At 40.0% G+C, this 13,634-nt stretch overlaps 1 protein-coding gene across 5 annotated transcripts in view; it reads right to left on the bottom strand.

Annotated features, from left to right (window-relative positions):
* The window catches only part of CELF2 (CUGBP Elav-like family member 2), a 551,351-nt gene that overhangs the window by 250,214 nt on the left and 287,503 nt on the right, over window positions 1-13,634 (bottom strand). For 2 of the 5 annotated variants that reach the window (XM_059471621.1, XM_059471622.1), the window contains exon 1: window positions 8,148-10,352. The exons of the other annotated variants lie outside the window; for them this stretch is intronic. In XM_059471621.1, coding sequence (XP_059327604.1) covers window positions 8,148-8,254 — 107 coding nt within the window. In that variant the 5' untranslated portion in view covers window positions 8,255-10,352. Of the gene's footprint in view, window positions 1-8,147; window positions 10,353-13,634 lie in introns of those variants that run through there. 5 annotated transcript variants of the gene reach the window in all.

The following is a 13,634-nucleotide window of genomic DNA, read 5'->3' as shown; positions in this document are numbered from 1 at the left end:
ATGAGCTTAACCTTCATCCTCACTTCTACCACGTGTTTCTCTTTCTTTTGCACTGCAAATGATTGGATTTCACCTTAAACACAAATTGTGGCATCTTTAAGGTAGGAAATTTCACAGGTCTCCTTTTTTCATTTTTTCATGAGGTGCCTAGCATATATGTCAATCCTCAAAAAAACAATCACCCTGAAAATGTGCAAAGTAGCTATCCTTGTTTCACAGACAGAAACCATGAAATATCAGACATGAAGGACAGAAAGAAAAGGCTCCTGCAGTAACTATAAGGCATTTGGATGGGCAGAAAACTGCACCATGCCTGGTTTTAGTAGTCTGGGTGTTTTCCCTCTTAAATAAACAGTGTAAGAATTGCCACATAAGGCAGATCAGAAGGTCCACCTAGCCCATGACCCTGCCTCTGATAAGGGATTGAAAGACAAAAAGCATGAATATGGCAAGTGATCCTTCACACATTCCAGCAGCTGGTGGCTGAGGGACTTCCTAGAGTCAAGAATGGCATCTGAACCAAGATATTTAACAAGCTCAAGTCACTGATTCAGTTTTCCCACAAATTTTCTGTCTGAAAGGAACATTGATGAAGTCACATGTTTATTTTTCCCAGAGATACCTGTTAATTTTGCTGTTCTTAACAATTTCAGGGATTTGGGGCTCAGCACAACAAAGAGGAACATTGATTTTCTTTTCTGAACCAAGTCATTTAACCCAACTTACTGTTTAACATACAATGTTTCACTTTGAAAGGTCACAATAATTCATCTACAACTTTTAAGGATAAACTCAACCCCTTGATGCAGGAGCTTTGTAAGGGACAAGTGCTGGAACCAGGAGGTTACTGGGGCAGACATCTAGTTAGGCATTGTTTTGTGGGAAAGGCACTTTAGGAAAAATTTTGGTCACTTTGGATTGCTTTATTAAGGGGTGGGGGTTAACTGAGTTTAATGTATGTTCATCAGCCGTGCACAGACAAATCTCCATATGATTCATTGGAGCAGCACTGCAGAACACCTGGTGTTGCCAATGCAGTTCTGTTAGTGTTTTGTTATTTTTAAAGGGGGTTATATAACTCTCTCATTAAAATTAAATGTGGGCTGAAATGATGCAGGCAAATTCTCAAGCTTCAGAGTGAGCTTCTTCCTCACAGTTTAGCAGAAGATAAATCTTTTTTAGGCAGAAGAGAAGGAAAATGAAATCAAGAGGTTGTACCATTGAATTTAGAGTCTCTAAAATTTTAAGTTTTCTGATAATTCTCTGTGTCTTTTCTAGAAGCCCTTAATCCCTCAGATGCTGATCTGCAGCTTCCAGGGAGGGCAGGTGGTGGATTTGAATCTTAATTTCAGTTTGTTGCACAGCCGTCCTATCATCCACAGGTATCTGCACGTGCAAGGTTCAATTTGCAGATGATGTGTGTTTGAACACCATTACTTTTCCCTCCTCTATTTGTAATTTCCCCTGTCCTCTCTCTGATTTTCTAGGGGCTTTTTTTCCCCCTTCCTCAAACTCTCTGCTCTCTCTTCCTCCTGGTGACAGACTGTTGTCTGGCATCCTCAAAGGCTGCTCTTGAGGATGACCTGCTGATTTGCTGCCATGGGAACTCCCGAGCAAGGACAGCATTTACCCCTCACACACCGAAGGGCACAAGCAACAGTTCCCTGTGCTGCCCTTCTCGCTGCTTAAAGTTTGCCCTCCTTTATTTCACTAGGAGCATTGGAAAGCTGTGCCTTAAATAACCAGAGTGTTGCAGCCTCTGCAGTGTCCAGCAGCAGCTGAATTATTTGGAGGAAGGTGGAAAAGTCTAATAACTGATGTGAGTATGCAAACTGCTTTCTAAACTAGTGGAGAAAAAGCTTGGGCAGCAAAGCATGAGAGTTGAGGAAAAACCCTCCCTCATGTAATGGCAAAAAGCATTCTATTTATATAAATGCTGTATTTAAAACTTCCTGAGCAGTTTTATTGGTAATGTTATTTCTTTGAATCAGAGAGAGTTAACTTTAAAATATTTTATCCGAATAAGGGATGCAGGGTAACATCAGCACACATGGAGAGATAAGCAAGTAGTTATCTCCATTCCCCCATCCCCAAACACAATTTTTGGGTGTTTTTTATTGAAATGGAAGGATCATTTTTACTTGGCTGCATTTTACAGGTCAGCTTGTGATCCACGCTGTGTCAGCCTTGTCAGTGCCCTGGCAGATTTACAGCCCCACGGTGCTTTTCTGCAAGCACAGGCTCATAGCAGCCTAATGCAGCAACGTGGGCTTAATGCACAATATAATTTCACGAACCACCTAGAAAGTGAGTGCAAATCTGGGAGTCGGTGCTTTCCAGAAATGTCATTTTAGTCATTAGTTTGGAAATGCTGAAGATGGACCTGACTGATATCAGCCCAAGGAATGATCACTGATCCTTATACTATCAGAGAAAATAAAGTTGTGCATGAGAACAGCTGAAATCCTTTTTACATCCCGCTCGAGCTGATTACGAGTTATGCTATCTCAGTCTCAAGACTGAAGTGAGAGATGAGAAAATTAGAGTCCAGATCAAGATTTACACAAAATTCACAAAATTTGTGAGAATTCCTGACCATTTCCATCCAATAAAGATAGTTAACCTTCAGTGCATCATTAACTTGCTGAGAACAGTATTAAAGCGACTTTAATTGACACATTTGCTTCTGCTGCAGGGTGAAATAACACAGAAGCAATACAAAATGTAAAAAAAAAAAAATAAAAAAAAGCTTTTTGTCACAGCAAGAATGTTAGAGGGGGAAAACAACAAAAAAATCCCGTTTTTATTTCCTCTGTGAGGATGCCAGCAGTCTTGTTTCATAAACTCCAGTGATTCATCACCATCCCAGGCAGCCAATCATTCTGCAGGTCAAGTAGAAATGGGCTGTAGAGCCAGCAACTCCTGCTGCCCTGATAATGCATGTCATTCCAGGCATGGCGACATGCTTTCTCAACAACTGCCATTTTCAGTTACCTTTTCTAGGGCTGACATACAAGTAAATGTGTTGGAAGCAGTAAAACAGTCATAGGAAAACAGTTCCAAAGATAAATAGCACCTGCACGTGATAATCTCTAATGTCATTAGAAAGGAAAGAAGGATGTGTTTTGAAATAGGATTTCTCTCCTCTGAAAGCATCACTTGACTTGGGGGGTTTATATGTGTGTGTGTGAATGAGAGGAGGGGGTCTCTGTAAGTTGTTTTTTTTCTTGAATTAATATCCAGACATTTGTCTTGGTTAAGAGATGCAACTAGAGGAAAAGGAAAAAAAACCCCAAAACCCGACAACAACAAAAACCAATGCAAAACCCAAACACCCAGCATTCAATAAAAAATCTGCTTGCAAGTCACTTGTGGAAAAGGTTTTGTACAGCTAGATTTTGTTTGAATTTAATAATGCTCACTTTAAGAAACACAACTGCTCTAATTGAGGGAAAAGAAAAGGATTTTCTTCAGTCATTTCTTTTCAGTCTTTGTTCCTTGTCATCTAACTTAAATTTCATGAACTCCTTCTTCAATAACTGTCCTCTGAATCATATGTAGTTGAATACTGTTTTGCAGATGGAAACTGAGTGGGAGTTTAAGGGCACAGGATTATAGAAATACACAACCTCAATGAAAAATGTTTAAACTTCAGTGCACACATGTATGCATGCACACATATATACGTGTATTAGTAACACAGCATGTGTAATTTATGTACATGTATCATGTGAAGTCCCTGTGCCTGAACACAAATGGAGAAAAAAAAAAAAAAACCTGTTCCAAATAACAGTGCTGGAACCAGATTTCAAATGCATAAGATTATCCATATTAATTTATGGTAATCTACAAATGAATGCAGCAGAGACAGTACAGGTTATCCAAAATGGTACTTGCATTTATTGAGAGACGACCACAAAATATCTTCACGACAGATTTAGTTGCATCTTCTAATATCCCCTGAATTAATGTCATGCAAAATACAAAGTACAAGCTATGTTTCCCCTTTGGAATGACTGACTCTTGAAATGCCAAAGGAAAGCCAAACGTTTCTCTCCACACAAAGTCCTCCTAGACATCTTGCTTTCAGATTTCATCAACTTAGGTGTTTTCAGGGCTGTAAGCAGTGAACTTTCCATCAGCAGCATCTTCAGCTAATTAACCCTCCTGATTACAATAATTAGTATTGATTCACTCCTGAATGACTTCTTAAGTATTCAAGCACAATCTACACTTGCAGTAAAACTTCTAGATATGAATATTAATTGAACACTTGCTTTGTTTTTCAGCCCCAAAGGTATAGTTTGCAATCTTATATAAAATAGAATCACAGAATGGTTTGGGTTGAAAGGGACCTTTAAAGGTCATCTACTTCCAACTCCCATGCCATGAACAGGGACAGCTTCAAGCAGATCAGGTTGCTCAGAGCCGTGTCCAGCTTGACTGTGAATGTTTCCAGGGATGGGGCAGCCATCACCTCTCTGTGCAACCTGTTCCAGTGTTTCACCACCCTCATTTTGAAAAATTTCCCCCTTATGTCTAGCCTGAATCAACACTGTTTTCATTAAAAGCCACAGTCCCATGTTCCATTGCAACAGGCCCTGCTAAAATAAATTTTCCTATAAGCCCCCTTTAGGTACTGAAAGAATGGTCTAACATCCTTCCCTTCTCCAGGCTGGACAACTGCAAGTCTTTCAGCCTGTCTCCTTAAGGGAAGTGTTCCAGACTGACTTTTTGTGGCCCTCCTCTGGATCCAATCCAACATTTCCATGTTGAGGACTTGTTGAGGACTCCAGACTTGGAGGAGGTACTGCAGGTGGAATCTCATGAGGGCGTGGTAGATGGAGGGAATCACCTCCCTCAACCTGCTGGCCACCCTTCTCCTGCTGCAGCCCAGAACACAATTGGCTTCCTGAACTGTGAGTTCCCATTTCCAGCTCACATCCAGCTTTTCACCCCCAGGTATTTATCTGCAGGGCAGATCTCAGTCCCTTCATACTTAAATTTGCTGACAGAACTGTGTCAGTGTCATCCGCTCTTAACAAAGAAAATATTAGCATGTTGATGATTGTGGCTCATGAATGTGAAAGTAATTAAATAAATAAATACACACAAAGACTCCAGGCTAATAATGAATATTATTCAATTCCATATCCCTATGGAAGCATGGAAAGCCACGTCCCAGGCTAAGACCTGTCTTGCTCTTTCTCTAACAGGTAAGATTGAGGGTGTTCATGTTTTGATATTACACCTGGTCATTGCAAGAACAAATAACAACTCATGTAGAGTCTGAATTACCTCTCTTAGCTCTGTTGTGGAAACAGATGTTGCCAAGTTTGACAACTGCAAGGCACCACATTGCTTTGTGAATGGGTGAGGTTCAAAATAGGCAGCACTGAGGACACCTCCGATGCTCAGGCATAAGATCTCTAAACCTATGCAGTCTTTCCAAAGCCATTACTTTTGTTAAACATGCTAAGAAATTACTTGTGCTACAGCTTTGCTTCACCTTCTTTGATGTTAATAATAATCGCTATGGCTCAGAAAGCAATATTTCAGTAAATATGCATAGAAAGATTTTTTTACTTTTTTTTTAGTAGGATTCACACAAACTAATTCAAAAATCAGTCTTTGATGTGAATGCAATGTGAGAAAATACCCTCGGAAAAACACAAAGTAATTTTCAATCTGAGACAAAAAACCCCAATCATTGTATATGTATTTTATGCAACATTTTATCCGAAAACATAGAAGCTACAGTAAGTTTGGTAGGAACTCACCTGTGAGCAGAGAGCTTAGGGAACAATTATAGTACTGAATAGTCCTTAAAAGTGGTGGTGGGTTTTGCTGCCCAGGTGTCTGTTGGTGGCTGCTACAGAAGGGACATTCATGCAGTTCTGGGCTATCCCTGAAGGGGCATTTGCACATAACTGAGAGTGGGGGACTCACTTTATTGCCACTCACAAAGGGCAGTAGCTGCTAGGAAGCTCAGGCTGCTGCAACATGACATGATAGAAAAATAACTTTATAAAAGCATGCCGCTGTTTCCACCCTCCAGTTCAGGCAGAGCAGAGTGGTTGGGAATGAGTTAATGTTTGTCTTGAAAGAAGTTCTCCCAAGGAAGTGAATTATGTCATGGTCCCATAATATTAAACACTATCCTTGCTTTCTTCGTGTTTATGCCCAACACACAGCATGCAAGCACCTGATAATCCATAACCTCTTGGCTTCTCAAGAAGTATTTTATGTGATATTACCTTTTTGTTCACATAGACTCTTTGCTACTGGTTTACACCATCTCAAGACTCGAGGGAAGAAGATACAATGACAAAAAAAAAAGCAAAACAGCATAGCAAGTATTCAGTCTCCTCACCAAATATTTTTGTGTTGAGATGCATGCTTTAGAGGGCTCTGACTGCTACCGATAAATCCTCAATGTCTTTTTGTTTTAATTAAGGGGTCCCAGAGACCCCTCAACCCATATAAATCATGCACTAGAGTCCAGTTTTTTAAAAAAGCACAAAATCTCTACTATTAATTGATCAAAGCAAAAACCAGAAGCCACTGATAAATAAATCTTTTCTCTCACAAAATCATTAAACTTATTGCTAAAAGCAATACATTTACTTAACATGTAAAGTATTTAAAGACTTTAAACAGTTTAAGAAACTCCACAGAGTAATGGCAATTCATTTTATTTAAGACATAAGCTGCTGTCCAAGTAGTAACTCAAAATTTTTCAAAAGCTTTGTAACAATTTTTTCTCACAATGCATAAGGTTCATTTTTCCAAATTCAAACCCAAAATTGTTAACTGTTTTAATGCTAAATGATGGTTCTTGAAACAGAAAGATAATTCAGGAAATGTCATATGAATAATTTGTTTGATTTGGGGATAGGAATCATTCAGGTAAATTATTCTGTCTGACCTTAAAAATTCTAATGTATAAAACGTAATAAAAATGGAAAGTCGCATGAGCTCCCACTCTGAGACCTGATTTATCATTTTTATTGCATTTTCATTACCTAAACAAAATTAGAAACAGTATCTTCAAAACAGCAGTTAAAGTTGATACGATCGGGCATAAAATCAAGCAAGGGCAGATTTGGCAAGTATGTATTTCCCAGATTGACAGCAGTATTGTAAGCTTTCAGAATCAATAAGTTTTCTCACCACAGTTAAAGGAGAGGTTAGGAATAAATCTGCAACTTAATGCAATAGCCATAATTGTAAGATACAAACCTCCCCCTCCCTGCACTATTAGCAATAGATATCAACTGAAACAACCACCACAAAACAGGCAACGCACTTTAAATTCTACAGTACACACAAAAAGATTAAGGGAAATGAAAAAGGGGCTGAGAAAAGGAAAGGAAAAAACCCCCAAAACAACCCAAACCACCCCATCGCCAGACATACATTAAGCTAGTTTGACAACACCATTGTTCAGCTGTCCCATTGTCAGACCAAAAGATGTATTCAATGCTACAATGTCTGCTAGGAAATAAACAAAAGACTACATTTTTCAAAGCGGGGTGCCAATTCCAGCATAATTCTGTGTGTGAGTGTGCGTGTGTGCGTGTCTGCCTGTTGTGTGTCTCTGAAAAGAGTAGTCGATGCTGGCCTCCCACTAAACCCGGGAGCATTATTAGAGAATAGATGTGAAACCCCACGTTACAGGAGTATTTAGGTATTTTTAAAACATCTTCGAGCAGTAGAGACTAGGTAAAGCATTAGAAACTATTTACATAGGCTAAGTGAAAATTAAAGTGGTATTTAGGGCACTAGCTCTAATATGGAGTCTCCCTGAGCTTTTTCCATGCTTATTCCATGCCCAGTGCATAATAATGAAGCAGGCAGAAATATTGCAAGGAGGTGATAAAAGAAACACCGGCTCTCTTTTAGGAAGGAAAAAAAAAAAAAAAAAAGAAAAGATAAATGTATTTATTTTTTCCCCTCCCTGCCCTCTCCGTACATTTGTCATTATACACGAAATGTGCGACCCGACTAGTGGAAAATGCCACTTGCACCCAGCAATGCCTGTCTTTTCCTTTAAATAGGGAAACTACTTAATACACAGCACGGTTATAGTTGCAGCGGGCCCAGGCAACTCGAAAGCACGCGTTAAAACAAAGGAGACAACATACCTTAAAAGCAGCTCCTCATTTCTCATAGTAACAGCGGATTTGGGACAGCGCATGCTTTCTGCACCGATATTCTCAACAAAAGCCAGTTCAGAAGTGCGCTCAAACATCAATGCCACAGTAGCTACTCACTAATGGCTACTCTTTCTCTCTTTCTCTCTCTAGTCAGACGCTGAGTGGTGGAGCAAAGGGGCCCCTGCAGATTCACTAAGCAGAAATAATCCTCTCTGACAAGTTATGTTGTCTGGGCATATTTTACATTAATGCACTGTGCTGCCTATAGGGGTCTTGTTTGCGTTCACTCTAGCCTAGCTGGTGTTAGCTCTCCTAATTACCAGCCAAAAAAAAAAAAAAAAAAATTAGCAACATTCCCCCCCTCACCCCTCCGCCGTTAAAACAAAAATAATAATGTATGTATATATATGTACACATACAAATCTCTATGTATAAAACTGAAAGAAAAGCGGGGGAAATCTATGGGCAAATGAGGAAAAGCTTTCCCCCTCTGGAAGGATGCATGCTTGGTATGGGTCTTTTGTTTGCCCTGCGAAATCAGTGAATACAGTGGCAAAGAGATGCTGTGGCTCGTGAGGCTTGTGCACTTTAAGGGAATTGGGTTAGAGGCTCTTTCTGGGGCTCTGGAGTCGCAGCTGGAGCTTCTGCTCTCTCCCTCCTTCCCTTCCCTGTTCAAGGCTGAGTGGCTTTATGGGACCTGCCAGCTCACATCAGAGGGACTGGGGAGTATTAATGCAGGCACCTGGGGATCTTATTCAAGTTTTCAGTTTTTCTTGGCAATTTTAACCCCCGAAAAACACAAGTCCAAAATCCCTCCAATTTTGACCCCTCCGAAACACAACTCAGTTACCAAGTAACTGAGTTTGCTTTAACCCAGACCCTCACGCCTGTCTTTGGCACAGTTCTCGCAGACGGGGAAGGATGTTGCATTATTCAATGATTTACTCACTTCCTATGCATGAAAGGAACTATAGTGTGACACAGATTTCAGGGAAACAGCCTCTTTGGCCCTATTTGGGAGATCCGCCATGTGATTTGTAGGAGCAGGTTGTGGTCTTCCCAGATGCCAAGGTAGTCAAAGAGAGGTTTATTTTCACGTCTTGGTTTCAGCTTCTGCTGGGTGAATCTTTAAACTATGCAGGAGGATGGTTGGCTTTTTTATTTTCTTTTTTAAATTTTTTTTTATTTTATTTTAATTTTTGTTTTTTTAATGTACATCAGATACTTGAGCAGGTGCTTATTTAGTAGACTGAAAAAGTCAACAAGTCCTTGATGCTCTTTTCAGTCAAAAGCTTTTCTACACCACTGTGGCAGTAAAATGCATCTTAAAAATTACTGTAATTTCCTCTCAGGTCATGTTAACTTAAGGAGGTGCAAAACTCAATAAACACGAATTGTCCAAAATTGACAACTTGTCAAAAAGTCCTGTCAGGCTAAAAATTGATCTGCACTTCAAAATCTGAATTCAACTTTCATGAGCTTTTGGCTGTGTCTGTGGCTGGTCCTCAGCTCTTTTCCTACATTATATACTACAGCCTTAAAATATACTGCTACGAAATCCTGATGCAGTGCTACTGCTGCTAATTCCTTAACAGAAGTTGGTATTAAGGGGCTTGATCTTTAAACTTGAGTCTGGGAATGAAGGCAAAGAGAGAGCAATCACCAGGATAAATACAGTGGTAGCAAGATCTTGCCTTTCTGATGGCAGCCGTAAACTTCTATTAAGGTCATAAATTGTTTGCAACAGAAACAATCCTTTTGTTCTACACTTCTCATTGAGCACTGTGAAACCTTGGGATTAGTTTCAGTCTCTCTGATGTAATATTTGTCAAATGACTAAAAGACAAATTAAAAAACAAACCTGGACATAATCTACTTTTAATGGTGTAGAGAGAAAGACAGCACCTTAGGAGTCATGGGTATCATGAAGGACTGCAAGTTAAGGGAAGACAGGTTTCAATTTGCTTCCCTTTTCATCTGCAAAACATGACTGGGATTCTAGTTGCTCTTGCAATAAAAAATAATAAATCATTTTAATGATTAGCAAGTCAAACCAATTCCATGTTAAAATGTCATGCTCCAAGGTCAACTGAGACAACATAGCTTGTACTTCATGCTAAAAATATCTGAACAGTCATGGAAGGCGGCCAGGAAAATACTCAACCAACATGACAAATCCCATACCTCCTGCCCCAAATACTAAATCCATTACTACCATTTCAGGCATGGCCACCAGCACTCCAGATTTCAGCTCCTTTACTGTTCACCTCCAAATGACTTGTGCCCAGCACAGCTCACCGTGGTGCCCAGAGCAGTCTCGGGCTGATGTACGAGCAGCAGCAAATGCCAGAGTGTGCTGCAGAGTACACAGCTGAACGGGAAGTGTCAAACAGCCTGATGAACTGCTACAGTTTTCAGAAAATATGGCAAGGATCAGCATCTTAAGACACTACCAGCTGAGGGAACAAAGCTTTCTTTTCAGGCTGGAGCAGAATGGCTCACACAGAGCCCTTTGGTGGGGAATCAATGGGCTTCTGTTGGGTGGCTCCACGCAGTTGCAAGTTCTTGATCATTTCTGCACTTGGAAAGAAGGAGAAGCAGCAGCAACAGGAGATAAAGTGAAGTATTATGGAAGGACTCATCTACAGCCAAAGGAATAAATAAAAAAGAAAATAAAAAAAAAAAGAAAATAAAATCTACAAAGCAGTAACACAGACAGACGGAAAGAACCTACGCTTTCTATCACACGTAATGAAACGTCTGACAGAACAACATCTGCAGAGGGATCACAGCTGCTGAGGATGAGAGGCAATATGAGTATTATTTTTCAATTGTAAGATGTACTAAGCAGGAGTGCCTTTAGAATAATATGGCTGAAGGGAAGATTGAACCAGATGCACAGGGCTATCTGGCTTCTTTCAGGATGAAAGTCCAGCTGTGGGTTTAAATTCAACATTTAATATGAAAATTGATTGTAGATTCACAAATTATGTGCATATATTGCAGAATGCTCTACACAAATTACATACAGTGGAAATTTAATAATTTCATCGCCCTGTATTTAATGGAAACCCAAGCCTTCCACATATGGCCATGAGTTTGCTAAACTAATTATGTGATGCTGCAAATCCTTGAAAGTCAACAGGAATAACAAATCATTGACACAAGCAAAAAACTTCAGAGGCAAACCAGTAACAATGACTAATTTATGCCAATTAAAATGTTCTTTCTGCTCTCTTATTCTGGTTGAAATTATTTCTTGACCATTCCATTTGTTTACAGTATTTTAAAAGTATACAGAAGCCCAAAATATAGTGATGTTTTCATACACTATAAAAGTCTTTCTACCAGCCAAGAGATGGACTAGATTTCATGACAAAGAAATGGTGGACAAATGTCCAGGACAATGGACCAAAAATCATGACTGCAATCATGAGAGGAATAGACAGCTTTGATTCATGTCCCCATTTTACCAAGTGTCCCTGTGTCAGATCTCATGCAAACCAATTAACCTCTTGCTCACATCTCCATCTTTAAAATGAAAAAAGCCAATAAACTCCAGAGTAGTGTGACCATAATACAGAACACTGCAAGATGTATAAATCAGTGCTTTATTGTGGCTTGCACAAACATTTAAAATACCTCCTCTCCTCACAAGAGGCACTTGCAGTCTAAGTCAGTTATCTGCTGTTCTGTGCACTTATTTAGGCTCAAATCACGTTTGCTTTGTATAGGTGTGGAAAGCTACACTTTAATCTGATAGCATTTTACTGTTTCAGGTGGTTAAATCTCACCTTTGAAACTGAGCAATTAGTCTAAGCTAGTCATCTAGGGTTTCTCTATTGTCACCAAGGGGAGATTAGTTATACTAAAGAGCATTACTACATCTCTCCATTGACTACAAAGGGATTAGATCCCTAAATTTTAAATGCATATATCAGGCAAGACGAATCCCACCGAAGTGCCTAAAGCAAAGGTGAGAATTCCCATGTTCCTGTTTCAGCATCGCCAGCACGTGTCCATCCCTGTGCTCCACAGCACTGCCCAGCCCTGAGCACCCCAGGTCTGAAACAGACTGGTCCTGAGGAGGGGAATGGAGATGCTCACAGGGATGGAGCACCTCTCCTGTGAAGTCAGGTTGAGAGATCTGGAGTTATTTCCTCATGGAGAAGGCTCCAGGAAGATCTTACAGCACCTTCCAGTGCCTGAGGGGGCCCACATGAAATCCAGAGAGGGACTTTGAGCAGGGCATGTTGTGATGAGACAAGAGGCAATGGCTTTACACTGAAAGAGGGCAGGTTTAGATTAGCTATTAGGATGATGTTTTTTACTGTGGGGGTGGTGAAGCACTGGAACAGGCTCCCCAGAGAAGTTGTGGCTGCCCCATCCCTTGAATTGTTCAAGGCCAGTTGGATGTGGCTCTGAAGAACCTGGCCTAGTGGAAGGTGTCCTTGTACATGGCAGAGCAGTGGAACACGATGATCTTTAAGGTCCTTTCCAACCCAAACCGTTCTGTGATTCTATTCATATGTTGCACCTATTCAAAGTTTGAAGTAGAAAGGAAATTGGCCTCAGCTTCAGAAGTGGAATCTTTCCAGCATGCTTTCAGAAAGCAGACAGTTCATTTAGGTATCTTCTCCTAAAATCTAGAATAATGAGCAACTCATTGCCTGCAGCTTTTGTGTTATTGGAAATAGTGGAACACAAGCCCAGGTATTATTGTTAGAATAATTTTACTCTGGATCACTTAATTGGTCAATGTGAATAGCAAAGAATTTTCTTTAACTCAAAAGGCTGTATCTCATCATACTTTACCTCTGCTGTAATTGAAATTTTTGTTCATTTTTACCTAGAACAAATCATCACACTTTTGTCTCTGCTTCCTCTGTTGATTTTGGGTTTTGATTATACAGCCTTTAACATAATTGCAGATGGGAGATCAGTTGCTGTCCTCAGCTCCAGCCATCAGACATCTAGGCTACAATTTCTATCAGTTTCTATTTCATCCAGTTGCCATTTCTACCAGGAGAGCAGAAACACTGTGACATTTGCTATTTGTATTATGCACATACATACAGGTGGAGATGTTTCTGTGCTCTTCCAGGCTAGGAAAACACAAGTCACAGAAAAGACTCAGATCTTTACCCCTAAGTATCTAAATACAATTTCGTGGTGAAACTATATTGACCAGCTTTAGAGCTCTTAATGCAGACATGGACAGGTCTTCAGGACAGGTACTACCTCTGTATACCTTGTGTGTTTTAAACATACTCACAGTATCTTTGTGCTCAGGAAAAGGAAGATTAGTCTCAGATACAGGAAATCACTTTTTTTTTTCTTTTTCTTTTTTTTTTTTTTTTTGGCAACAGGTCTAAAATTTGCCCCATCTCCTTTAGTCTGCTTTGGTAGATATTTTAGGGTATATGGCTAGATTTTCTGTCTGAGTCATAGGGGTGGCAATTACTGTTGGTCTGC

The sequence above is a fragment of the Ammospiza nelsoni genome, chromosome 5 (assembly GCF_027579445.1).
Source record: "Ammospiza nelsoni isolate bAmmNel1 chromosome 5, bAmmNel1.pri, whole genome shotgun sequence".
Classification (NCBI taxonomy): domain Eukaryota; kingdom Metazoa; phylum Chordata; class Aves; order Passeriformes; family Passerellidae; genus Ammospiza; species Ammospiza nelsoni.
This window is presented reverse-complemented; position numbering and strand designations above follow the sequence as displayed.